At 45.8% G+C, this 27,869-nt stretch overlaps 3 protein-coding genes and 1 long non-coding RNA gene across 5 annotated transcripts in view; all 4 read left to right on the top strand.

Annotated features, from left to right (window-relative positions):
• USO1 (USO1 vesicle transport factor) overlaps nt 1-4,113 on the top strand; it is a 63,111-nt gene extending 58,998 nt beyond the window's left edge. For both annotated transcript variants that reach the window (XM_020284250.2, XM_012744544.3), the window contains 3 exons: nt 267-374; nt 2,790-3,005; nt 3,907-4,113. In XM_020284250.2, the coding sequence (XP_020139839.1) occupies nt 267-374; nt 2,790-3,005; nt 3,907-3,993 (411 nt within the window). In that variant the 3' untranslated portion in view covers nt 3,994-4,113. The remainder of the gene's footprint in view (nt 1-266; nt 375-2,789; nt 3,006-3,906) is intronic.
• A 13,545-nt stretch (nt 4,114-17,658) lies between these two features.
• On the top strand, nt 17,659-18,781 carry LOC142864730 (uncharacterized; the record flags this gene model as incomplete). Its single annotated transcript, XM_075997812.1, is given in 2 exon segments — nt 17,659-18,551; nt 18,553-18,781. Coding segments are annotated over 2 exon segments (1,068 nt in total), but the record flags the coding sequence as incomplete, so codon positions are not given.
• A 710-nt stretch (nt 18,782-19,491) lies between these two features.
• Nucleotides 19,492-22,628, top strand: LOC105860015 (uncharacterized). The gene is made up of 2 exons (XM_075997811.1): nt 19,492-20,711; nt 21,196-22,628. Exons 1-2 carry the CDS (start codon nt 19,951-19,953, stop codon nt 21,455-21,457), a joined length of 1,023 nt encoding a protein of 340 aa, XP_075853926.1. The 5' UTR covers nt 19,492-19,950; the 3' UTR covers nt 21,458-22,628.
• A 3,059-nt stretch (nt 22,629-25,687) lies between these two features.
• On the top strand, nt 25,688-27,869 carry LOC142864731 (uncharacterized). The gene is made up of 2 exons (XR_012915072.1): nt 25,688-25,953; nt 26,858-27,869. It is a non-coding gene; the product is annotated as an uncharacterized LOC142864731 (long non-coding RNA).

Raw genomic sequence — 27,869 nt, 5'->3', positions numbered from 1 at the left:
CGGTATAGCTACGTCAGCGCTCCCTCACGGACTAGTTTTCTGAGCTGATCTTGAGCAGCTTAGCCCAGCCTTCCTCACGCTCTGATGACAGTGCGTCTGGCAATGGAGATTACGTTGTTTTACACACATAAATTACGTAAATAATTATATTTTCTGTTATTGAAAGCAAAATTTCAAAATAGCAAGAAAATTAACTCACCACTTTGGGAGTTGAGATTGATTATTTGTGACTTAAAGAAACATTTTCCCCCACTTTCTACTTCTAGGCAGAATCAGTCCCCCTACAAGGAGCCAGCGAGACTGTGATAGCTGCTGAAACTACTGATGTAGAAGGACGACTATCAGCATTATTACAAGAGACTAAAGAATTAAAGGTTAGTTTTTGGTAAAATTTTATTTATTACAGATAATATGAAATGAACTCCATGAAATTTTATTACATTTAATTTAATCTCTCAAATTCTTAGATTTATGAAGAAAGATAATGGGATGTAATTTTATCTCACATTTCCATTTCTATTCTGATGCTTGCTTGCTCTTTTCTTTCTTCTTCCTTTCTTGTCTTTCTTTTCTTTTCTTTTCTTTTCTTTTCTTTTCTTTTTTTCTTTTCTTTTCTTTTCTTTTCTTTTCTTTTCTTTTCTTTTCTTTTCTTTTCTTTTCTTTCTTTCTTTCGAGACAGAGTCTCACTCAGTTGCCTCAGCTAGATTGTAGTGCCATCAGCCTTGCTCACAGCAACCTCCAACTCCTGGGCTCAAGTGATCCTCCTGCCTCAGCCTCCTGAGTAGCTGGGACTGCCGGCACGTACCACCATGCCCAGCTAATTTTTTCTATTTTTAGTAGAGATGGAGTCTCGTTCTTGCTCAGGCTGGTCTTGAACTCCTGGCCTCAAGTGGTCCTCCCACCTCAGTCTCCCAGAGTGTTAGGATTACAGGTGTGAACCACTGCACCTGGCCTCTATTTTGATGATTAAAGATAGTACAAGTGAAGTTTCTTTAATGCCATTTCAAATAATGATATTAGCATGTAAAATAAGAATGTATATGCATGTAGTATGAGAGTAAAATTCATTGAAAATATCTTGAGTTTTCTTACCAGCGTCAGTATCTAATCATAATAACGAAACAAGTATTACAAATTTGGCTAATACCGAGCTACTTGTAGGCTTTCCATAAGGCTGAGAAACACAGACACATTAATTCCTGCCAGCCATCAGAATAAATAACATGAGACAGGGATGAGGTAACTTAACATTAATAAAAAGTAGAGGGCATGAAGAAAAAATTGGAAAAATGAAGGGAATACATAATTGTGCTTTTTGGATTGTGCCCCAATTTTTTTTTTTTTTTTTTTTTTGAGACAGAGTCTCACTTTGTTGCCCAGGCTAGAGTGAGTGCCGTGGCGTCAGCCTAGCTCACAGCAACCTCAAACTCCTAGGCTCAAGCGATCCTTCTGTCTCAGCCTCCCAAGTAGCTGGGACTACAGGCATGTGCCACCATGCCCAGCTAATTTTTTCTATATATATTAGCTGGCCAATTAGTTTCTTTCTATTTATAGTAGAGACGGGGTCTCGCTCTTGCTCAGGCTGGTTTCGAACTCCTGACCTCGAGCAATCCGCCCGCCTCGGCCTCCCAGAGAGCTAGGATTACAGGCGTGAGCCACCGCGCCCGGCCTGTGCCCCAATTTTTTTATTTTTATTTATTTATTTACTTATTTATTTATTGAGACAGAGTCTCACCGTGTTGCCCGGGCTAGAGTGCCTTGGCATCAGCCCAGCTCACAGCATCCTCCAAGTCCTGGGCTCAAGCGATCCTCCTGCCTCAGCCTCCCGAGTAGCTGAGACTACGGGCATGCGCCACCATGCCCGGCTAATTTTTTCTATATATTTTTAGTTGTCCGGCTAATTTCTTTCTATGTTTGTAGAGATGGGGTCTCACTCTTGCTCAGGCTAGTTTCAAACTCCTGGCTTCATGTGATCCTCCTGCCTCAGCCTCTGAAAGTGCTAGGATTATAGGCATGAACCACTGCACTCAGCTGATAAACTTTTTTTTTAACTTTGACTTCTAATTCTCATGCTAACCAGGCTTCTGCTGTAAAATGTTTTGTGTCTCTGTTTACTCTTTTTTTTTGTTTTTGTTTTTGTTTTGTTTTGTTTTGTTTGAGACAGAGTCTCCCTTTGTTTCCCGGGCAGAGTGCCATGGCATCAGCCTAGCTCACAGCAACCTCATACTCCCGACCTCAAGCGATCCTCCTGCCTCAGCCTCCCCAGTAGCTGGGACTACAGGCATGCGCCACCATCCCCGGCTAATTTTTCCCATATACTTTTAGTTGTACAGCTAATTTCTTTCTATTTTTATTAGAGATGAGGTCTCACTCTTGCTCAGGCTGGTTTCAAACTCCTGAACTTGAGCGCCCGCCTCGGTCTCCTGACCCCTGCCCGCCTCGGTCTTCCAGAGTGCTAGGATTACATGCGTGAGCTGCCCGCCCGGCCTTCCATTTACTCATTTTATTATATGAAATACTATTGCTTTTTTTAATCTCTTAAGGATTGTTTTGAGGAACAGCTAACTAAAAACTATATTTTGTATGTTAAACTCTAGTTTTCACAATAACCATCTTGGATGACTAGTCTGACACATCCTGATGTTACTGGGTATACCCTCAACCGTCACCCCCAAACTCTGTAGATTGAACAAGTATAGTGATCTATCATAGAAACAAACTACTTGTTAAAAACTCCAGGAAAGTGAGTATTAATTTTAGATTATTAACTTTTGCTTTTCTTTTCCTAGAATGAAATTAAAGCTCTGTCTGAGGAAAGAACTGCCATTAAAGAACAGCTGGATTCATGTAACAGTACCGTTGCCATTTTACAAAATGAGAAGGACAAGCTAGAGTTGGAAATTACGGATTCCAAAAAAGAACAAGATGATCTCTTAGTGCTTTTGGCTGAACAAGATCAGAAAATATTTTCATTGAAGAGAAAACTCAAGGATCTTGGTTATCCAGTAAGATTAAAATGTTTCCAAATATGACTTGTATTTTCTTTAGAATCTTTAGAACTTTTAATTTAGACCAGAAAAGTTGTACCTATATTATAGGCATAGACATGTGGGTTCATGCATATGGTATCATCTGCATTGCTTTCACTGTGTAGAGTGAATTGACTTAAGACACAGATGAAGTTCAGTTTCCAGCACTTGTAGACTGTCATCTGTTGGATCTTGACCTATAGAGTGAGTTGATTCGATTGCTCTTTTAATAGCAAGACTGTCATCACCCAAGTATGCCATTATTTTTTACCATATTTGGTTCAGACGTATGTGTCGAGAGGTATAGCCATTTCATCAGCAAAGTTAACTGGTACATCTCATTCATATTGAAAAGGTTAGGGGCCGGGCACGGTGGCTCACACCTGTAATCCTAGCACTCTGGGAGGCCTAGTCGGGCGGATTGCTCGAGGTCAGGGGTTCGAAACCAGCCTGAGCAAGAGCGAGACCCCGTCTCTACTATAAATAGAAAGAAATTAAATGGCCAATTAACATATATATATATATATATATACACAAAAAAAATTAGCCGGGCTTGGTGGCACATGCCTGTAATCCTAGCTACTTGGGAGGCTGAGGCAGCAGGATTGCTTGAGCCCAGGAGTTTGAGGTTGCTGTGAGCTAGGCTGACGCCACGGCACTCACTCTAGCCCGGGCAACAAAGCGAGACTGTGTCTCAAAAAACAGAAAGAAAAGAAAAGGATAGGGAGCCTTGAGCATTAAATCAAAGAAATCCGATGGCTGTTTTTCTACTATAATTACTAGAGTACAGAATTTATCAACAGAGTATATATCATATTGTGTTGAATGTGACGTGAACAAATCTTCATAATATTAAATAGTATTTTTTTTTATCTAGATTGTAGAAGAGGATGAACTTGAATCTGGAGACCAAGATGAGGAAGATGAAAATGAAGATGCCGACAAGGACCAGGATAGTATCTAGCTTTAAAATCTCTAGGAATGATAGAGATTATATTGTAACCTTGAGGATGGAATCTTAAGACAGGACTTTGGTTTGCCTCCACAGAAAATAAAGATTTAGAAACCAAGTGGAAACGGTGAATTAAGACCATTGCTGTATTTTTTAAATGTTGCCACCCACGCTGAAAACCCTTGCGGAACTATATGCAGACAACATATGTTTTATTCAAATTCATCTAAACTGTCCCAAAATGTAATTTGCAAAGAGCTTCAGACATCAAAAAACATGCCATTTTAAGGCACGTGGTGGCCGTGCTGTTTACCTTAGTTCATTGATTATTTACATCTCAGAATTTTGTGACTTTAAGTACTGACACATTTGATTGAATGTGTATTGAATTGGAGTCATCGCTCCTAAGTCCACATTCGAGCTCTTAGCTGATGATTTTCTGTTAAAGAAATGAGTTTACCTAAAAGCAAAAGCAAGGTAGCCTGGGCTGAGGGTTGATGCCTATCGTCAGCCCTCCATCCAGTGTGACTCCGAGGGTGCGCGAGGGGACAGTGAGGGATGAGTGCCTTGACACCTGCGTGGCGACGTCCCGCCTCCGTTGAGAAGCCGAGGTGCTGGCACACAGCGCGGCGCCGGGGAGGGCGGCTCTAGAAGCTTTTCAGCAGCGTGCTGACAGGGTTGGTTTTCTTTTTACTTTGAGCTAAACATCTAAAACAGATTATAAGTTAACAGCTTATGCAACTCAGATGTAGTATTGTCGATTATCATAAAACATATTATGTTCCTAGTTTTTAAACACCCAAACTATGATTTATATAATTTATTGGCATTTTGCTGAATAGGTTTAAGTCAGATAATAGATTTTTAAGAAAGCAAATGAAGCAATGTGTCAAAAATTTAATGTTTCGTAATAAAAGTAGATATTATGTTCACTTAATCCCTGGTCACTGGTTCCCTTTTTTCAGATTTTGAGAAAAGTATCTTAATAAAAGGCGAGGCAAGTAGGAACAGTGAGGGGAGTTCTTTTACTAGGGGGACATTACTGAATTAACGTTACCGAATGTTAAAAGCAATCTTCTCATTTTAAACCAATGATCAGCGTTCCCTAAGGTTGGAGGGCGCTACCTGGAGCAACTGCAGACGTGGAAGAGGTTAGAGAAGAGTTTGGATTTTCCTGAATTCGGCATTGGAATTCTTACTAATGATTTCCTTTAAAGAAGTGAATTTACTTAAAGGCAAGATGGCCTGGGCTGGGGGTACCTTCTGGGTTCAGAAATAGTTTGAGCAGTCCGCTAAGGGACAGGCTTTGAAAGTTTCACCATCCTGAGGAAGAAGATGGCTGTGTGTCACACAGTGCCCGTGAACGCTGCCCCGTGCCCGTGTTCCACCCCTGCTGCCAGCCTGAGATGGCACTTGCCGTGGGAGAACTGTCACCGGACCAGCTCAGAGTATTTGAGGTTTCCTGAAGCATTTGTAGAGACGGAAGGAGTAACGTCTGTAAAATCTCACTCTGTTTGCTTTGTACATCTCCATAGACAGGTCAGGGAGGCACTTGTCACTTTGCCTCCAAAATAAGGCAAAAGAAAATTTTAAGCATATTTCCCCACGGCTTCGTGTATTTCTGTCCTAGTTAGTAGGGTCAGAACACCCTCTCTCCTCATTAGAAACATCCTAAGTAGTCTCTCCAAGGCCTTGGATGCAGGCTGGAGACAGGATCCTTCTGTCATCCACTTCGTCCTCAAGCTCAGCAGAGATTGCAGGTCACCCCCGCAAACCCACCCGACCCTGTTCTCCCTCGTGTAGAGCCCCAGGTTCTTAGGAATAGGACTGCCCAGAAACAAACGGCTGAACACCCTATTTCCTCATCACTTCGCTCCTTTGCCTGATCCCTCTTTAAAATGCTGATCATGATGGAAAAAGACATTCCACTGGAGATAATATTAGTGATATAAACTTTTTATTGAAGCATTGCACTCTGTTCAGGATATGGAAAAGGGTACAATGTGTTACAAGGAGCAGCGGAGTGTCTTTGATCGCCAGCTGAGGTGTCAGACGAGGCCTGGAGGAAGACGGACAGCGGCATTGATCACGACTCTTCCTGTGCATCGAGGAAACTGGGCTCAGATGGATCCGGACTCAAAACAGAGTCATCCTCCATTGCTGGAATCACTGGCACGTGTGGGCCTGTCGAGTGTTTTGATTTCCGCTGATAAGACAAAAATGCATGTATAAATACTTGGCATGTAAGAATCCTATCGCTGTTACTTGTACAGAAATCATATTTTAAGTTATATAGGTACAGAGAGAAGGATTTGCAGTCAATACCGTATCTTCTTAGTTTCATTTCCTTAGAACCACCTTCCTCTACTTCTCTGTATGTGTGTGAGAGGAAATCAGTGAAATTTAAAATGTTTTATTTCTTCAAAGAGAAAATTGAATATTCTGTTTGCAACCTTGTTGGTTCAGCCAGTCCTTCTGGGGAGAACGACGAGAAGAGTTGGATACAGAATTTTTGAAAACAGCATCCGTTTGAAGGTGGACGGATTCTGAGACGGGGCTTTGGAGACTGGAGACTGCAGTGGAGCCAGGAGCCTAGGACGGCCTCGGCCGCCCTTCCCCACACGGCAGCCGGCCGGCGGCGCCCACAGCTGACCGGGAGGCCTGCCGAGTAGAGCCTGTGACAGACTCACGGGTGTGGGGAATAAAGTTCAAACTCCAGAGCTGCCAGAGACGAGTGGACCCGGTAAGTATTTTGGATGGAATCCCAACGGCCTCCCCCAGGAGTGAGGGGAACCAGAGGGACTCGTGCCAATTCTCTCGGCCGCTGACCAGAGCGAGGTGGCCTGTGGGTGCCGTGCCCATCGTCCACAGCACAGCACTTTTTGAGGAAGATAACTGCGTCCGGAACCTCAAGTTGTCTCTACCATTTTCATTAACAGTGTTTCCTATTCGATCAAAAGCAACCAGGCCCCCTCCCCAAAACAATCCAAAAGGGGAAGGCAGGGGCAAGATTCAACTGAAAACCAAAAAAAAAAAAAAGGTAGACAGCAGAAGGAGACCCCCAGGAGATCCAAAAAGTAGAGTTATTAGACATTGGCTTTGAAATAACCGTCATAAAAGGGGTCAAGAGATTAAAAGATAAGATGGCAACTTTTGGCATCCAATGGACATTTAGGACTGAAAAATATAATAGCTGAAAGTAAGAATTCAGTAGATGGGTTTAGCATCAGATTAAGCACAACTGAAGACAAAATTAACGAGCTGGAAGACATCAGAAAAAAGAATATTCAGACTGCAGCAGAGAAGGACAAAAGGATCGAAAAGAGCATGAAAACCATATGGAAAGTACAAAGAGAATAGGGAAGAAGTAATATTTGATGAGATAATAGCTAATAATTTCCGCCAAATGGTGAAAGATATTAATGCACTATTTCAGGAGGCACTTGAAATGCACCCCCAGCAAGGGAAACATACACAACCGCACATTTAGTCAAATATCTGAAAGCCAGAAAAAAACAGTTTTAGATGTATTTTAAAAATTAAGTTATGTGGATTTAAATGACTGTTTCTTTTTAAAATAATTTTTTTCTCAGAAATGGTTAGTAGGAAATCTGTCATTGAAGTTTGAGAGGACTTAATGGTTAATAACTGTCTCCAACATTTTCAAGAAATTATAATGCTTTTCAGACAGATCATAGGTTTTAGTTCTTCCGTTATTTCGCAATTTTCTTAGGATGGGGAACATTTTTAATTCATAAATAATGATTCAGAGTTTTATGAGAAAGAAGACATTGGAAAAGTGGCCAGTATTATGACGACGAAACTCTCATTGTTTCATGTTTCCTCTTCCTCATCTTTCCCTTTGCTTTCCTGAACCCTCCCCTCCCCTTCCAAGTCTTGGAAACAACCGAAAAACAGAGAACAAAGACTTACACAGTTATGCAGGAGCTCATGGAACTTTTGAATTTGCTGTAAGAAAAGGGGAAAAAGCAATTTCGTGATATTTAATTGTCAGAAAATTTTGTTTCCGTTCACATAAAGTTTTAAATATTCTGAAGAATACAAGAAGACATTTTTAAAGAGCCGTTACAAAACTGGCTTTAAGGACTGTCATTACTCAAGAAGCTTGAGGTTCTTGTAATGGAAATCGGACAATCGGGTGGAAGAGAAGGGAGTCAGGAGTTAACTGAGACGAGTAAAAGGGCACAAAAGGTTTCCAGATATTAACGCTAGTGAACAAATGACCAGGGGACCCGGAGCATCGTCATTTGTCTCCACCCTTCTGTCCAGACTGCGAAGGTGACGGGGGCTTGGGCCCTGGGTGGGCGGCAGGGCCGTGTGCTTGGGCAGCTCTCTGGGAGCAGAAACAGAGCTGCCCAAGAGGCTCGAGCACCTTCGGGAATGTGCAGGAAGCAGGCGATATGCCAAGAGACCACAATCCACATATCAAAATCTAGAATACAGACAGTTACCGGGAATAAATACAAACTTCTCTCTGAGCTCGCTTGGTAAAAGAAGAAAAAACGGTAGAAACATGTCAATTGAGGGTAAGTCATCCAAAAGGAATTTATGACACGTGACTCTTTATGAGGAACTGTGACTATCATAGTGGACACATGAAACAAGTGTCCCCTGGGAGGCGTTCGTAGTCTCTATGAGGTCGTCCTTTGATGGACCCTCTGGAAAGTAAAGACATTACAATGAATTGCAAAAACAAAATAGTGGTTTTTCTGGATTCTGGTTAATTCTATGTAAATCAGAGTTTGCTAAATTTATAAATGAAATTCTATGACTTATGTTACCTTCTCATTTGCAAAAACGAGTCGCTAAACAGATTGTGTGTGGAGCAGGACACTCGCTTAGACAAGAGGCGACTCAGGGCTTGTGTCGATCTGTACCTTACGTCCCTGAAAATAACCACTTTTTCAAAGTGTCAAAAGTATTTTCTCCCTAAATCACATATTTATAGTGGACAGCAAACATCTCTAATTTAGGTCACGAGACAGGTAGGAGGATGCAGTTACCTTCCAGTTCAAGCAGCGTCGAAGGAGTCCGTACTCCGAGTTGTGCACCTGTGGAAATTGAGAGGCAGAGTGTGGAGACTGAGGACATTTACAGTAATGGCGATAATAGTAATGAAATCGGAAATGTGGACTGTGCATTCCTTGAAGGACGATTTATGTTTCACGGATGTAATCCCGGCAGCCAGCACGATTTCTGGTCTCTTTGCAGATACTCAAGCGAATTTCATTTACAGAACGAAGGGATCTTGCCTGTTAGCCTCAGTCCCTCATCCTTTTTCACACCAGGTCGTGTCATCTCAAATCATCCTCAGTGGGCCTCACGCTCCCCTTTGAGCAGTGTGAGCCGGGGTCGCGCTGAGCTGATTCCGGAGTGCAGCCACGCCCGAGGGTCGCCGCTGTGCTCCCAGGCCAGCCTCCCACTGCTCCTGACTCAACTCTCCTGTTTTCCTAACAGGGTCTTTTAAAACAGGTAGAAGAGCTGCTTTCAGGTCCAAAGGAACTCGTGGCTGTTGCTCTCATGATGGGCTGGGATTTTTTGTTTTGCTTTGTTTTGCTTTTTGTTTTATTCTGAGAATCTGCTATAACTGAAAGTTCACAATGTGTGAACCAAAGCGAATTTGAAGAAACAGACTTTCAGAGTTTACTTACTGGCACACACTGAGCCGTGATCAAAAGGAAAGCGAGGAGAAACACCACTTTCATCTTTCGGCTCTCTGCCTAAAAGTAAAACAAGAGTATGATTTGTCAACTCGGGAATGTGAGGCCCTCTCCTGCTGTGTGGCATGACTCGGCCTCAGGCGTGTAGTAGGGGCTTGGCTGAGGATCTGACGTAGAGGTCTCAGCCAGTCCATACCTTGCCACGTCCAAGTCCTTCCACAGCACTGTCTTCACAGGGAGTTAAAGCATTTGGTTCTATCTGTACTTCCCGGTGTGTTTCTGGTCTTATGGCGTCCTCTGACCCAACTGCCCTCTTCCCAGTACTTTATTATGAAGAGTTGGAAACATAGACAATGATGAAAGCATTTGCAGTGAGCATCCATGTGCTTCCCGCCCTGGTTCTGCCACTAACAGTGAACTGGCTTTATCCCCTGTCTGCCCCGCAACGTAAAGGAGTCAAGTCCTGATGCATGCTACAACTTCATACACCTTGGGGACATGACGCAAACACTGAAAGGAGCCAGACACAGACCGCTGTCTGATTCTATTTGCGTGAAGCATTCAGAATAAGCAAACACATTAAGGCAGACAGGAGGTGAATAGTTACCAGGGGCTGAGGAGAGGACGGAATGGATAGTGACTGTTAATGGATATGGGATTTTTTGGGGGGCAGATGACAATATTCTGGAATTAGTGAAGTAAGATGCACAACTCTGTGAATATACTAAAGACCGTTGAACTTTATGGATTATTAATTATCTCCCAATAAAGTTATTTTTTATTTATTTATTTATTTTTATTTATTTTTTTGAGACAGGGTCTCACTTTGTTGCCCAGGCTAGAGTGAGTGCCGTGGCGTCAGCCTGGCTCACAGCAACCTCAATCTCCGGGGCTCAGCTATTCTCCTGCCTCAGCCTCCCGAGTAGCTGGGACTACAGGCATGCGCCACCATGCCCGGCTAATTTTTTGTATATATATTTTTAGTTGGTCAATTAATTTCTTTCTATTTTTGGTAGAGACGGGGTCTCGCTCAGGCTGGTTTCGAACTCCTGACCTTGAGCAAACCGCCCGCCTCGGCCTCCCAAAGTGCTAGGATTACACGTGTGAGCCACCACGCCCGGCCAATAAAGTTATTTTTTAAAAAAATACATATGAACAAGAAAGGAAGTAAGTCACTCATAATCCCAGCACTTAGAGGTAGCCACTAGTAACTTTTTGATGTATTCCTTGTAGTCTTTTCTTTGGCATATTAGTTATGTAGCTGAAATTTCTTGGTAAAGTCTTGCCTTTAAGAAAAAAAAAATGGCAACTATGTAACTGTAAACTCTTTGTAAATACTAACATATCTTTTTTCCAGACAGGGTCTCACTCTGTCCCTCAGGCTAGAGTACAGTGGCATGATCACAGCTCACTGCAACCTCAGACTCCTGGGCTCAACCGATCCTCCTGCCTCAGCCTCCCGAGTAGCTGGGACTACACGCACACGCATAGGCCACCATGCCCGGCCAATTGTTCTATTTTTTGCAGAGACGGGTCTTGCTCTTGCTCAGGCTGGTCTTGAACTCCCAAGCTCAAGTGATCCTCCCAGAGTGCTAGGATTACAGACATGAGCCACTGCACCCAGCAGAAACTATTTCTTAACTGGGTTATTCCCAGACTTTTCAATACATAACAGATGCAAATGTGATTGCGTGAGTATACAGAAACACATAATTGAAATAGCCATATCATCAGAATCAAACTTTCACCATGGGATGAAGCGACAGAAGGGGAACAGTAGAAAGAGCCCTGGCTGTAGAATCAGAAGGCTTGAGTTTCAGTCCTGGCTCCACAGGTAGCAGGTGTGTGACCTACCTTAACTGAAAGTCTCTCTGAGCCTCAGTTTCTCCATCTATGAGACGGGGCTGCTATATGTTCTGTGATGAGCAGGTGTATGCACGCCTACCCCAAAAAGGCCAAGAGAGCCCAGAGACCAAAGAAAGAGGCTGACGCATCCAGTTTCTCAGAAAGAAAGAATTGACACGTACTTACGACCAGAAGCGATGTCGCAGGTGGCTGCGAGACAGTGGGTACTGGCGACTCCTCGCTGTCCCTTAATATAGCAAGCGCCCAGGGTGAACCGTGTGCCGATTGCATCTTCAGATGTTTTTTGCTGAGACTTGTGACAACCTGGGACGTCAGATAAGCATCTTTACAGGGAGTGTTATCTATTCCTAAGACTTGTGACAATGGGGAGGTCAGACAAGCATCTTTACGGGGGTGTTATCTGTGCTATGGGCATTTTTAGCAGATCTTACTGCAGGACACCTTGGTATGTGGGGGTCAAGCAGCAGTCATGCTAGTGGTTTCCTTCAAGGTGGCGTCTATCTTGCCGTGTGCCAGGCGGTTTTCCTGCTCCATCACTGGTTCTGGTGACCTCACAGGGTCGCATGAAAATCGACTAACATTTACACGAAAGTGACTTGAAAATGGTAAAATGCTCTACAAAATAGGAGCTTGGATAAATCATGTAATAGCTGGGTCCCATTATGAGCTACAGAAATGCTTCAGTTGCTACTGTGACACGGGGTTCTGAAAGAGAGAAACGGGGACAGAAAGGCGACTTGTTTCTCTGTATGGGACAGCCGGGAAGAGGCTCCCAGGACTGTCCTGGAACATAAGAAGGTGAGGACTTCCAGATACTTTCCTGGTGAGGAAAAGACAAGCCACAGAGGTCAGAAAAGAAGGTAGAGAGCACGGAGAGGGCCCTTGCCTTCGCGTCTGCCTGCCTCCCTCCTTGTCTTCTTCCTTCCTTTAACAGACATCTATTTTGAGCCTACTGGATTAACATTGCGCTGGGAGTTCAAAAACGGATAAAATATGTTTCTGCCTTTGAGGAAATCCAAGTCTACAAGGAGACAGGTCCGGGAATGACGGCCACGCAGTGCGGGTGCAGTGACACAGGTGTGCGCAGGGCGCTGTGGCCACCGAAGAGGAGCACCTGGCTCAGAAGGCGTCCGGGAGGAAGAGGACTTCACCGAATCTTCAGTGGGAAGCTGTGTTTACCTAGGAAGGACGACAAAGGCGTGCCAGGCGGAGGGGACAGTATGAACACAAATATGAAGTTAGCAATAATATGGTGGGTCTGTGGAAGGACAGATGGTTCAGTTCGACTGAAGAACGACAAGGCAAGAGGTGGCAGGAAAGTCTGCCTATACAGAGGTGTTCCAGGAGTTTCAAGTAGGTGGGTGATTCTGAAGCCAGAATGTGGAAGCAAAAACATCCAACAGAGTCGTTTCCACTGCCACCTTCGGGATAGGAGACTTCACTAGTTAACAGAGTCAAAGAAAAATGTCACCATGGGAGGAGGAATCTCAATTCACATATCAGATGACTGATTTTCTTTTCTTTCTTCTTTTTTTTTTTTTGAGACTCAGAGTCTTTTTTTTTTTTTGAGACTCAGAGTCTCACTCTGTTGCCTGGGCTGGATTGCCGTGGCGTCAGCCTCGCTCACAGCAACCTCAGACTTCTGGGCTCAAGCGATCCTCCTGCCTCAGCCTCCCGAGTAGCTGGGTTACAGGCATGGGCCTCCATGCCTGGCTAGTTTTTTCTATATATATTAGTTGGCCAATTAATGTCTTTCTATTTATAGTGGAGACGGGGTCTTGCTGTTGCTCAGGTTGCTTTCGAATTCCTCACCGCAAGCCATCCTCCCACCTCGGCCTCCCAGAGTGCTAGGGTTATAGGCGTGAGCCACCGTGCCCTGCCCAGACCTAGTCTTCTTAATGGTTGTGTCAGAACTACTCATCGATCAAAGATCAATTAGACAAATGGTTCTCAAGACTGGCTAAACAATAGAATCAAATCACCTGTGAGGATTTATTTAAATATACTATTGCCCAAGACCCTGTCTCCCAGAGATTCTGTTTTAACTGGTCTGGAGTGATATCCAGGCCCAGCTCTTTTTAAAGATGTATCCAATATTGAGAACCACAGACTTAGACAACGTAGAGTAACATCCCATTCATCTTTGTATTTGCAGTGACTGACACAGCCTCTGTCACTTAGGTACTCCATAAATATTCATGGAATATATGGGTTTGAATAACTGAACTAGTATCATCATATATATAATGATTAGCACTTGGGTTGTCTTTTATGGGTTTCAAAATACTTTCGTATGTGCCTCTGTCACTCAAGTGTGTTAAAAAGGTAAACTGCAGCTGGGCATGGTAGGGCATGCCTGGAATACCTAGTATTTGGGGAAGCTAAAGTGGGAAGATTGCTGGAGGCCAGGAATTTGAGATCAACCTGGGCAACATGGCAAGACCCCCTCTCTAAAAAAATGTTTTTTCAAAAATTAGGTGTGGTGGTGACTATAGTCCTTGATACTTGAGAGGCTGAGGGGGACGATTGCTTGAGCCCAGGAATTTGAGGTAACAGTGAGCTATGATTGGGCCACCACACTCCAGCCTGGGTGACAGAGCAAGACCTTGTCTCTAAAAAAAAAATAGTAAACTGAGGCATCATACAATATTGAACAAACAACAGTTCTTGAACTGGGCAACTCGAAGCCAGAAGTGGTTCAGGACTTCACTAAAGAAGAGTAGGGGACAGGCTTTTATAGAATGAATGTATAAATAATAGATAATATTTAATTGGTTACAAAGTTGGCTTCATTGGTCTATGAGTTTGTGGGGTACTTCTGATTGGTGGAGCTTCATTTCTGTTTTTCTTTAACACAGACTTGTACAAGAAATAGCTCAAGTTAAGTTTTGCTTATGTTTGCAAATCAAGCAAGGTTCAGGTCCCTTTTGAGGCCTAACTGGTTTTGTCTGCTCAGTGAGTCTTCAGGCCTGGTCTCAATTTTAATGTACTTTAACAAGTCTCATGACTTCTCTGAAAAACATCACTGGATCCTGCCCATTTTACAGATGAGGAAGGTGAGGTTTAACGAGATTAGGTGATTCCCCGGCTCCCCAAATCCAGCAAAACTAATCGATGGAGTCTGCTTATCCCACTCTGGTCCGCTCCCAAGTTTAATGACTAGGGTGGTTCTCATCCGGCTCCAGCTGTGCTTTGAGCATGTTTGCTCCATCGCTTGCTTTGGCAAGTATATCGTTGATTCCTCCCACTTAACATCAGCTCTAGTTTTAAAAAATGATTATAGAAAAAGTCAAACCAAAAAGTCTGAGAAGGGTATAGTCACACCCTGTGTAACCATCTCCCAGATCCAACAATGCCCAGCTCAGGGCAGCCTGGTTTTGTTCATATCCCACCTGCAGGCCCCTATTTTCAAACAACTCCCAATAAATATTTCAGTGTGTCTCTCTCGGCACTTAAAAACACCCTCAATCTCATTACCATACCTAAAAAATTAACAATGATTCCTTAATATCACAAATATTCAGTCAATATTCACACATCTCTGCTTGTCTGTGTAAAATATAACCAGTTTCAGCCAGGCGGGCGCCGTGGCTCACGCCTGTAATCCTAGTGAATCTGGGAGGCCGAGGCAGGAGAATTGCTCAAGGTCAGGAGTTCAAAACCAGCCGGAGTAAGAGCGAGACCCCATCTCTACTAAAAGTAGAAAGAAATTAATTGGCCAACTAAAAGTATAGAGAAAAAATTAGCCGGGCATGGTGGCGCATGCCTGTAGTCCCAGCTACTCGGGAGGCTGAGGCAGGAGGATCACTTGAGCCCAGGAGTTCGAGAGCAGCCTGAGAACGTGAGACCTCATCTCTACTAAAAATAAAAAACTTAGCCGGGCATGGTGGCACGTGCCAGGAGTTCGAGGTTAGAGTGAGCTGTGATGAGGCCACTGTACTCTAGTTGAGGCAACAGAGTGAGACTCTGTCTCAAAAACAAATCAACAAAAAAGCTACCCCAGTTTCCTTGATCGGGGATCCAGAAAGTTCTATTCATTGTGACTGGTTATGACTCTGAAGCCTCTTTTAATCCATAGGTTTCTCCTTCATCTCTTTGTGTTTATCTCCCTGTACTGTATTTGTTGAAGAAACCGTCTGTCCTGCAGACTCCCCATAGTCTGGATTTTGCTAACTGCAACCTGCTGGTATCATTTAACACAGGCCTCTGGGCCTTGTAGACCCTATAATTTAATAGGCAGATCAAAAAGTTCGATTAGATTTGGGTTTTTGTTTTTTTTTTCAAAACTCCTTCCTAGGTGCTAGAAGGATTTTATAGAAAGGTAAAAATTTGGAAACAAAACAAGTTGTCAAGAAGGCTTGGCAGCTAACACACAGACACTCGGGGGCCGGAATGAGGGGCAGTCTGCGTGACTGTGGCCGAGATGCCCCAGTGCAGTCTGGGAGGATCCCGCCACTGGCTCCCCCCAGCCCAGTCCCACGTTCCTGCCTCCCCTTCCGGGTGTTCATGCCTCTCCTCTCCCGATGGGATCACCTGACGCCAGCAAGGCACGTGTTCTGTGGGGACTGTCCCTGGAGCCAGCCTTCCCTGGGGCGTATGACATTGCTATTTCTAGCCAGATGGCAAGAGGGACCAGCATTCTCAAGCAGCTGCTGTTATGACACAGAGCATTTCCTCAGAGAGACACAGAGTGGCTCTTCAAAAATAATTTATTGGGGTGTAGTGGCCCGTTTTGTAAAGGGACATCAAACTAGTTTGATTTTTAAATGTGTGTATTTTTAATTTTTGTTTGTTTGGTATTTTTGGGGGGTTTTTTTGAGACAGAGTCTCACTTTGTTGCCCAGGCTAGAGTGAGTGCCATGATGTCAGCCTAGCTCACAGCAACCTCAGACTCCTGGGCTTAAGCTGTGGAGAAAAATCTAACCTGCCGTTCTGCTTCTGTAAATTGCGCTCGCTCAACCCTATTCCCTCCCCCTCTGGCGCCGGCGCCACTCTGTAACTCCCCGAAAACCGCTTGCCGTTAGTCCTTGGAGTTTATTGACCAAGATTAGAAGTTCCCGATATTAGCCCATCTGGTACATGTCTGTGCAAGGTCAAAGCCCATGGAATTTCCCCCCACCCTGTGATCCCTAGCCACCTGCGTGTGGCTTCTGCCTATAAAAATCCTAAGGAAAAAAAGGCCGGCGCGGCAGCTTCCCTAGCTCGCTTGCCCCTGCGCTGCGCTGGAAAATAAAACCTCATGCTTTTGCATCAAGTCTCTGGACTCTGAGTCTTTTTTAGGCGGTCGTCTCTCCCCCACACGGGCTGTACATTTCTGCGGCCTAACATTTTGGGGGCTCGTCCGGGATCGGAGAGGTGACCCCTCTTAAAAGACCGGCAGCACCAGGCTTGGAGGTGGGCAGACTCCGGAGTCATCCTTTATGTTTGTCTCTGTGTTATATGTGATGTGTCAGTTTTGAAGTTTGAATTTGGATCGACAGGGTGTTGACTCCGTGAGGAGAAGACTCCTCTGGGCAAATAGAGGTTTTGTGACCCAGAAAAACTGTCGCCCTAGAGGACGCTCCAGGGATTAGGGGTGACCAGGTGGCCTTGGTCGACTCCATTTGTTTGCCTGCAAGTCGTTGCAGGATTGGGCAAGATAACCCTAGGGTAAGATATCGTCCTTTGTCTGTGTTTGGGTGCAGAAGCAAGTGGCTTCGGTGTTTGTCTGCTGTCTGTGTTGTCGCTCTTTTCTCTTTTATTCTCCTTTTTACTCATCCAGGAATTATGGGCCAAGGGAAGAGTACTCCTCTCTCCCTCACCCTGACACATTGGAAGGAAGTACGAGACCGGGCCCACGACCTGTTCGTCATCATCCGGAAGGGCCCCTGGCAGACGTTTTGTGCCTCTGAGTGGCCCTCCTTCGGTGTGGGGTGGCCCTCAGATGGAACTTTTAACCTCTCTGTTATTTTTGCAGTGAAGAAAAGAATCTTCGCGCCACACCCCCAAGGACACCCGAATCAGGGCCCCTACATCGTTGTGTGGCAAGATCTTGCCCAGAACCCCCCCCTTGGGGCAAGACTGCGGGTTTCCCCTCTGGCCCTAGTGGCCCAGACGACTTCGGATCCAGCCCGGCAGTCTCGGCCATTGACTGACCCGCAGGCTGATTCCCTCCTCCTTGATTCTCCCCCACTTTACCCCCCTCTTCCACAGGTCGCCCCTTCACGATCAGGGCGCGCCCAACCCTCGGCCCCCTTGGCTGGGGGACCAGCTCAAGGCACCAGGAGCAGGAGGGGTTTTCCTCCGTCTCCAGATTCCACTGTGGCTTGTCCCCTTCGTCCTGTGCCGATTCCCAACCATAGTTCCGGGGAGGGTGACGACGCAGCCCCCCCTTCAGCCCCTCCAATATTGGCCCTTTTCCACAGCAGGCCTCTACAATTGGAAAACCAACCACCCACCTTTCTCTGAAGACCCCCAGCGTCTGACTGGGCTGGTCGAGTCTCTAATGTTTTCCCACCAGCCCACTTGGGACGACTGTCAGCAGTTGCTCCAGACCCTTTTCACCACAGAGGAACGGGAACGAATCATCTTGGAAGCACGGAAGAATGTTCCCGGACCTGATGGACGCCCTACTCAGCTCCCCCCCTTGATGGATGCCGCTTTTCCTATGACTCGGCCTGGCTGGGACTTCAATACGGCAGAAGGTAGGGAGCGACTGACCGTCTATCGCCAGACTCTAGTGGCAGGCCTCAGAGGGGCGGCACGACGCCCCACCAATTTGGCTAAGGTAAGAAAAGTCCTTCAAGGACCAACTGAGCCCCCGTCCGTCTTCCTTGAAAGACTGATGGAGGCATTCAGACGGTATACCCCCTTCGACCCAACCTCTGAAGGACAAAGGGCCTCGGTAGCCATGGCCTTCATAGGCCAGTCGGCCCTAGACATTAAAAAGAAGCTTCAGAGGTTGGAGGGGTTGCAGGATTTCACTCTACTAGAGTTAGTTAAAGAAGCAGAGAAAGTATATCATAAAAGGGAAACCGAAGAGGAGAGAGAGAGAGAGAGAAGCCAGGGAAGATGAGAGGGAGAAGAGACAGGAAAAAAGATTAACGCGTATCTTGGCCGCAGCTGTGGGTGATAATAGGTCAGTGCCAGTGCATAAGAATAAAAAGCCTGGGAAGGAATCAGGCCCCACATTCACCGCCTCTTGCATATGGAGATTTTAGTCAAATGCCACTCCCCTTGGAACACCCCCCTTCTTCCCGTTCAAAAGCCGGGAACTAATGACTATCGGCCCGTGCAGGACCTCAGAGAAGTCAACAAACGAGTCCAGGACATTCACCCTACCGTCCCCAACCCTTACAATTTGCTGAGTGCTCTTCCACCCTCTCGTGTCTAAAATACAGTCTTGGATCTAAAGGATGCTTTCTTCTGTTTGCGGTTGCACCCAGCCAGCCAAAGACTCTTTGCCTTCGAGTGGAGGGACCCGGATTCTGGGACCACGGGGCAACTAACCTGGACCCGGCTCCCTCAAGCATTTAAGAACTCCCCCACCATCTTCGACGAAGCCCTTCATCAGGACCTAACCACTTTCCGGGCTGAGCACCTGCAGGTCACTCTTCTCCAGTACGTAGATGACCTCCTCTTGGCAGGAGCGATGGAAGAAGACTGCAAAGCAGGTACGGAAGACCTACTCATAGAACTTTCCCGCTTGGGGTATCGGGCTTCTGTCGATTGTGGATCCCTGGGTTCGCAGCGTTAGCAGAACCTCTGTACCCGCTAACAAAACAGGGGAGCTCTTTCCAGTGGGGGGAGCCCCAGCAGCGTGCATTTGATGACATTAAGAGAGCGCTTCTCTCTGCACCGGCCTTGGCCTTGCCAGATGTTTCCAAACCCTTCACCCTCTTTGTGGATGAAAAGAAGGGGGTTGCTCGAAGGGTGCTGACTCAAGCTCTAGGACCCTGGAAGAGACCGGTGGCTTACTTATCTAAAAAGCTGGACCCGGTGGCAAAAGGATTGCCAGCTGCTTAAAGGCTATAGCAGCTACCGCCCTGCTTGTAAAAGATGCAGACAAACTTACTCTGGGGCAAAAGCTAACAGTTATAGCCCCCCATGCGCTGGAAAGCATCATCCGGCAACCCCCCGACCGGTGGATGTCCAACGCCCGGATGACCCACTACCAAAGCTTGTTGCTGGACAGCGAACGGGTTTCTTTTGGAGCCCCGGTGGCTCTCAACCCGGCCACACTGTTGCCGGAGGAGCATCCGGAAAACAGAGAAGTCCTTCATTCCTGTCATGACATTCTGGCAGAAGAGACAGGGCCACGTAAGGGCCTCCGGGATGAGCCGCTACCCAACCCACACTGCACCTGGTTCACCGACGGGAGCAGCTGCATCCATGAAGGTAAAAGGGTCGCAGGGGCGGCGGTGGTCAGCAAAGATCAGGTCATATGGGCGGTAGCCTACCTGAGGGAACCTCTGCCCAAAAGGCGGAGTTAGTTGCCCTGACACGAGCCCTCGAGCTGGCAGAAGGGAAAAGGGTCAACATTTACACAGACAGCCATTATGCTTTTGCAACAGCCCACATCCATGGAGCCATATACCGCCAGAGAGGCTTGCTCACCTCCTCGGGAAAAGAAATAAAAAACAAGCAGGAGATTTTACGTCTCCTTGAGGCTATTCACGCCCCCCAGGAGGTGGCCATTATTCATTGCCCTGGGCACCAGAAGGGAACTTCCGAGGTGGCCCAGGGGAATAAAAAAGCTGACTGTGAAGCAAAACAAGCGGCTCTAAGGTCAGGAATTCTGATTCTTGCCGCCAGTCCCCCGGTGGCGTCACCGACATTCCCCCACTACTCCTCAGAAGAGGAGGAGAGCCTGGCAAAAAAACCTGCCAAGTTCTCTAAAGATCAGCAGGGGATCTGGAAGACTAGAGAGGGAAAAATTGTCCTGCCCAAAGAAGCCGCTCGGGCATACTTAAAGCAATTGCATCGTCTTACTCATTTAGGAGCAAAGCATCCACGCTCCAATTGCCAGTCTACAAAATACCACATCCGGGGACGCAGTCGCTTAACTGAGGAAGTAGTTCACCAATGCAAAGCTTGTCAACTAGTAAACTCTCACCCATCCCAGGCTAGCCCCCGGCGGCGCCTAAGGGGAGAGCGTCCTGGGGACAATTGGGAGATAGATTTCACAGAAGTAAAACCAACCCGGTATGGATACAAATATCTTCTAGTTTTTATAGACACCTTTTCAGGATGGGTAGAGGCTTTCCCCACAACGAAGGGGACAGCAACAGGTGGCCAAACGAGTCCTGGAAGACATCTTCCCCAGGTTCGGAATCCCTAAGGTAATTGGATCCGATAACGGCCCAGCTTTCATTGCACAGGTAAGTCAGGGAATGGCCAAGATACTTGGGGCGGATTGGAAATTACATTGTGCTTATAGGCCCCAAAGCTCAGGTCAGGTAGAAAGGATGAATAGAACTCTAAAAGAGGCTATGACTAAATTATCCTTAGAGACTGGCATAACAGACTGGACAGTGCTCCTTCCCTTCGCCCTCTTTCGCGTTCGGAACACGCCCGGCCCCCTGGGGGTGACCCCGTTTGAGGTTCTGTTCGGGGCTGCCCCACCCCTCATGGCCGACCCGTGGTCTATGCCGGCTGATGTTAATGCTCCTCATTCCCTACTTGCTAGGTTGAAAGCCCTTGAAGTCGTTCACAGGGAAGTCTGGGCACCTTTGGCCGCCCTCTACAAGCCCGGAGAAGTACGAGTGCCACACCCGTTCCAGGTCGGTGATCTCGTTTACGTCCGGCGACACCGAGCTGCCAATCTCGAGCCAAGGTGGAAAGGACCACACCTGGTGCTGCTAACGACCCCAACAGCTATCAGGGGAACTATACCAGCACCACCAGCCCTATTGCTTGCACTTGGGGAAGTCGCGGAAAACTTACCCTGACTAAGGTTTCAGGACAAGGCTCCTGCATCGGAAATGTCCCCGATGATCGACAAGGACTCTGCAGTGACAAGAGAGGAGCCCCCTCAGGTGAAGGTTACTACTTAGTTCCCCCACAGGGGGGATGGTGGGCTTGCAACACAGGGCTGACCCCCTGCCTGGCAGCACAGATTTTTAACAAATCAGCAGAATACTGCGTCCTTGTCCAGTTAGTTCCCACAATTAGGTATTACTCAGCTGCCTCTTTTGAAGAGACATATAAGTCCCCCTCCTCCGCCCTAAAGAAGGGAGAACTAGTGTCCTTAACCCTAGCAACTCTCCTGGGCGCAGGGGTGGCAGCTGGAGTAGGAACAGGGACTGCAGCTCTAATTAAGGGGCCCCCTTATTCAAGAGAGCTCCAAATGGCAATGGATGAAGATCTTAAAAGCATAGAACAGTCCATCACCAAGCTTGAGGAGTCCTTAACTTCCCTGTCCGAGGTGGTCCTCCAAAACAGGCGGGGACTAGACCTGCTCTTCCTGAAGGAAGGGGGACTGTGTGCGGCCTTAAAGGAACAGTGCTGTTTTTGTGCCGATCATTCCGGAGTCCTTAAAGATTCCATGTCTAAGCTTAGAGAGAGGCTGGAATCCCGGAGAAAGGAGCGAGAGGCCAAACAAGGGTGGTTTGAAGGCTGGTTTAACACCTCTCCTTGGTTAACAACCCTCCTCTCCACCTTGCTGGGACCCTTACTCATCCTCATCTTGCTCCTAACTTTCCGGCCCTGCATACTAAGCCGACTAGTGACATTCATCCAAAAACAGGTCAGCACTGTCCGGTTAATGGTTTTACAACAGCAGTATTAGCCACTCGCTATAGATAATAACCCATAGTTTTAAGATTAAAACTCTCTCAAAAAGAAAAAGGGGGGAATGTGGAGAAAAATCTAACCTGCCGTTCTGCTTCTGTAAACTGCGCTCGCTCAACCCTATTCCCTCCCCCGCTGGCGCTGGCGCCACTCTGTAACTCCCCGAAAACCGCTTGCCGTTAGTCCTTGGAGTTTATTGACCAAGATTAGAAGTTCCCGATTAATATCTGGTACATGTTTGTGCAAGGTCAAAGCCCATGGAATTTCCCCCCACCCTGTGATCCCTAGCCACCTGCGTGTGGCTTCTGCCTATAAAAATCCTAAGGAAAAAAAAGGCCGGCGCGGCAGCTTCCTTAGCTCGCTTGCCCCTGCGCTGCGCTGGAAAATAAAACCTCATGCTTTTGCATCAAGTCTCTGGACTCTGAGTCTTTTATAGGCGGTCGTCTCTCCCCCACACGGGCTGTACATTTCTGCGGCCTAACAAAGCAATCATCCTGCCTCAGCCCCCTGAGTAGCTGGGACTACAGGCATGCGCCACCATGCCCGGCTAATTTTTTCTATATACATTTTTAGTTGGTCAATTAATTTAGCAGAGACAGGGCCTTGCTCAGGCTGGTTTCGAACTCCTGACCTCGAGCAATCCGCCCGCCTCAGCCTCCCAGAGTGCTAGGATTACAGGCGTGAGCCACCACGCCTGGCCTTTTTTTTTTTTTTTTTTTTTGAGATAGAGTCTCATGTCTATTGCCCGGGATGGAGTGCCGGGGCGTCAGCCTCGCTCACAGCACCCTCAGACTCCTGGGCTCGAGCAATCCTCCTGCCTCAGCCTCCCGAGTAGCTGGGAATACAGGCATGCGCCACCATGCCCGGCTAATTTTTTGTCTATATACTTTTAATTGTCCAGCTAATTTATTTCTATTTTTTTAGTATAAACAGGGGTCTCACTCTTGCTCAAGCTGGTCTCAAAATCCTGAGCTCAAGCGATCCTCCTGCCTTGCCCTTCCAGAGTCCTAGGATTACAGGCGTGAGCCACCACGCCCAGCCTATATTCTATATTCCAGGTATTGGCTAGACTACAGTCTCATCTGGAGGCTCAACTAAGGAAAAATCTGCTTCCAAGCTGATAGAGTTTGTTTGAGGATTTTTTCCTTGTGGCTGTATGTTGGAAGGCCCTGGCCTTTTGTAGCCATTTCTTAGAGGCTGTCTGCAGATCCTACAGGCCACCCACAGCTCTTTCCATGTGAGTCCTTAACATAGCTGCTGCTTCTTCAAGCCAGCAAGGAGGAGCTCTTGCCTCAGTCTACTGATGTGGGTTGTATATAATGCAATAACAGTCACAGGAGTAAGAGGGCAAGAGAGCCGTCGACTGCTTATAGACAATCCAAACAGATGGCACAGTCACAGGTAAAACTGGAAAGAACCCTGGACAGAAACAGGAACCACGGGTCCCAGGCCTGGCTGTGCTATTAACTAGATCACATACTAAGCAAGTTCTCTGGACCTAAATTTCCTTAGTTTATGAATAAAAGGAGGTAGGAAGACAGTTTGGGATACTAATGAAAGAAATGCATGTGAAAGTACCACAGAAGCACTATCATTCACCTTCAGCAGAAATTAGAGATGATCCCACTCAATGCTATGAGTTTATGGTAAAATTCGTGTGCCCTGTCCAGAAAATCAATCTGGCAATATGTATCAAGCCATTAAAACGTTGACACCTTGGCTAGGCACAGTGGCTCATGCCTGTAATCCTAACACTCTGGGAGGCTGAGGCAGGTGGATCGTTTGAGCTTAGGAGTTTGAGACCAGCCTGAAAAAAAGTGAGACCCTGTCTCTACCTAAAAAATAGAAAGAACTTAGCTGGACAACTAAAAAATATATATATAGAAGAAATAGCCCGGCATGGTGGCACATGCCTGTAGTCCCAGCTACTTGGGAGGCTGAGGCAGGAGTGTTGCCTGACCCCAGGAGTTTGAGGTTGCTGTGAGCGAGGCTGATGCCACGGCACTCTAGCCCAGGCCACAAAATGAGACGCTGTCTCAAAAAAAAAAAAATGTTCACACCTGTAACGATTAATTTTACCTGTCAACTTGCCTGGGTCACAGGGTTCCCATATTTGGTTAGACAGTATTTACAGGTGTCTGTGAGGGTCTTTCTGGAGGAGATTAATATTAGAGTCCGTAGACTGAGTAAAGGAGATTGCCCTCCAGGGTGAGTGGGCCTCTCCTCCCTGCTGAAGGCTGAATGTAATAAGAGCCTGAGTAAAGAGAATTCTTTCTCTCTGCCTTTGAGCTGAGACCTCAGTCGTCTTTGTGCCTGGACACAAGCTAGCACTCACATCACTGCCTCCTCTGATTCTCAGCATTTTTTTTTTTTTTTTTTTTGAGTCAGAGTCTCACTCTGTTGTCCGGGCTAGAGTGCCGTGGCGTCAGCCTAGCTCACAGCATCCTCCAACTCCTGGGCTCAAGCGATCCTCTTGCCTCAGCCTCCCGAGTAGCTGTAACTACAGGCATGTGCCACCATGCCTGGCTAATTTTTTCTATATATTTTTAGTTGTCCGGCTAATTTCTTTCTATGTTTGTAGAGATGGGGTCTCACTCTTGCTCAGGCTGGTTTCGAACTCCTGGCTTCATGCGATCCTCCTTCCTTGGCCTCCCAGAGTGCTAGGATTATAGGCATGAACCACTGCACTCAGCTGATAAACTTTTTTTTTAACTTTGACTTCTAATTCTGATGCTAACCAGTCTTCTGCTGTAAAATGTTTTGTGTCTCTGTTTACTCTTTTTTTTGTTTTTGTTTTTTTGTTTTTATTGAGACAGAGTCTCACTTTGTTTCCCAGGCAGAGTGCCATGGCGTCAGCCTAGCTCACAGCAACCTCATACTCCCGGGTTCAAGCGATCCTCCTGCCTCAGCCTCCCCAGTAGCTGGGACTACAGGCATGCGCCACCATCCCCGGCTAATTTTTCCTATATAGTTTTAGTTGTACAGCTAATTTCTTTCTATTTTTATTAGAGATGGGGTCTCACTCTTGCTCAGGCTGGTTTCGAACTCCTGAACTTGAGCGCCCACCTCGGTCTCCTGACCTCCGCCCGCCTCGGTCTCCCAAGTGCTAGGATTCCAGGTATGAGCCGCCTACCCGGCCTTCAATTTACTCATTTGATTATATGAAATACTATTGTTTTGTTTAATCTCTTAAGGATTTTTTGAGGAACAGCTAACTAAAAACTATATTTTGTATGTTAAACTCTAGTTTTCACAATAACCATCTTGGATGACTAGTCTGACACATCCTCATGTTACTGGGTATACCCTCAACCGTCACCCCCAAACTCTGTAGATTGAACAAGTATAGTGATCTATCATAGAAACAAACTATTTGTTAAAAACTCCAGGAAAGTGAGTACTAATTTTAGATTATTAACTTTTGCTTTTCTTTTCCTAGAATGAAATTAAAGCTCTGTCTGAGGAAAGAACTGCCATTAAAGAACAGCTGGATTCATGTAACAGTACCGTTGCCATTTTACAAAATGAGAAGGACAAGCTAGAGTTGGAAATTACGGATTCCAAAAAAGAACAAGATGATCTCTTAGTGTTTTTGGCTGAACAAGATCAGAAAATATTTTCATTGAAGAGAAAACTCAAGGATCTTGGTTATCCAGTAAGATTAAAGTGTTTCCAAATATGACTTGTATTTTCTTTAGATGCTTTAGAATTTTTAATTTAGACCAGAAAAGATGTACCTATATTATAGGCATAGACATGTGGGTTCATGCATATGGTATCATCTGCATTGCTTTCACTGTGTTGAGTGAATTGACTTAAGACACAGATGAAGTTCAGTTTCTAGCACTTGTAGACTGTCATCTGTTGGATCTTGACCTATAGAGTGAATTGATTCGATTGCTCTTTTGATAGCAAGACTGTCATCACCCAAGTATGCCATTATTTTCTACCATATTTGGTTCAGACGTATGTGTCGAGAGGTATAGCCATTTCATCAGCAAAGTTAACTGGTACATCTCATTCCTATTGAAAAGGTTAGGGGCCGGGCACGGTGGCTCACGCCTGTAATCCTAGCTCTCTGGGAGGCCGAGTCGGGCGGATTGCTCGAGGTCAGGGGTTCGAAACCAGCCTGAGCAAGAGCGAGACCCCGTCTCTACTATAAATAGAAAGAAATTAAATGGCCAATTAACATATATATATATATGTATATATATACACAAAAAAAATTAGCCGGGCTTGGTGGCACATGCCTGTAGTCCTAGCTACTCAGGAGGCTGAGGCAGCAGGATTGCTTGAGCCCAGGAGTTTGAGGTTGCTGTGAGCTAGGCTGACGCCACGGCATTCACTCTAGCCCGGGCAACAAAGCGAGACTGTGTCTCAAAAAACAGAAAGAAAAGAAAAGGATAGGGAGCCTTGAGCATTAAATCAAAGAAATCCGATGGCTGTTTTTCTACTATAATTACTAGAGTACGGAATTTATCAACAGAGTATATATCATGTTGTGTTGAATGTGACGTGAACAAGTCTTCATAATATTAAACGGTATTTTTTTTATCTAGATTGTAGAAGAGGATAAACTTGAATCTGGAGACCAAGATGAGGAAGATGAAAATGAAGATGCCGACAAGGACCAGGATAGTATCTAGCTTTAAAATCTCTAGGAATGATAGAGATTATATTGTAACCTTGAGGATGGAATCTTAAGACAGGACTTTGGTTTGCCTCCACAGAAAATAAAGATTTAGAAACCAAGTGGAAACGGTGAATTAAGACCATTGCTGTATTTTTTAAATGTTGCCACCCACGCTGAAAACCCTTGCGGAACTATATGCAGACAACATATGTTTTATTCAAATTCATCTAAACTGTCCCAAAATGTAATTTGCAAAGAGCTTCAGACATCAAAAAACATGCCATTTTAAGGCACGTGGTGGCCGTGCTGTTTACCTTAGTTCATTGATTATTTACATCTCAGAATTTTGTGACTTTAAGTACTGACACATTTGATTGAATGTGTATTGAATTGGAGTCATCGCTCCTAAGTCCACATTCGAGCTCTTAGCTGATGATTTTCTGTTAAAGAAATGAGTTTACCTAAAAGCAAAAGCAAGGTAGCCTGGGCTGAGGGTTGATGCCTATCGTCAGCCCTCCATCCAGTGTGACTCCGAGGGTGCGCGAGGGGACAGTGAGGGATGAGTGCCTTGACACCTGCGTGGCGACGTCCCGCCTCCGTGGAGAAGCCGAGGTGCTGGCACACAGCGCGGCGCCGGGGAGGGCGGCTCTAGAAGCTTTTCAGCAGCGTGCTGACAGGGTTGGTTTTCTTTTTACTTTGAGCTAAACATCTAAAACAGATTATAAGTTAACAGCTTATGCAACTCAGATGTAGTATTGTCGATTATCATAAAACATATTATGTTCCTAGTTTTTAAACACCCAAACTATGATTTATATAATTTATTGGCATTTTGCTGAATAGGTTTAAGTCAGATAATAGATTTTTAAGAAAGCAAATGAAGCAATGTGTCAAAAATTTAATGTTTCGTAATAAAAGTAGATATTATGTTCACTTAA

The sequence above is a fragment of the Microcebus murinus genome, chromosome 26 (genome assembly GCF_040939455.1).
Source record: "Microcebus murinus isolate Inina chromosome 26, M.murinus_Inina_mat1.0, whole genome shotgun sequence".
NCBI lineage: Eukaryota > Metazoa > Chordata > Mammalia > Primates > Cheirogaleidae > Microcebus > Microcebus murinus.
The sequence above is the reverse complement of the archived record's forward strand: the minus strand, read 5'-3'. Positions and strand labels throughout refer to the sequence as shown.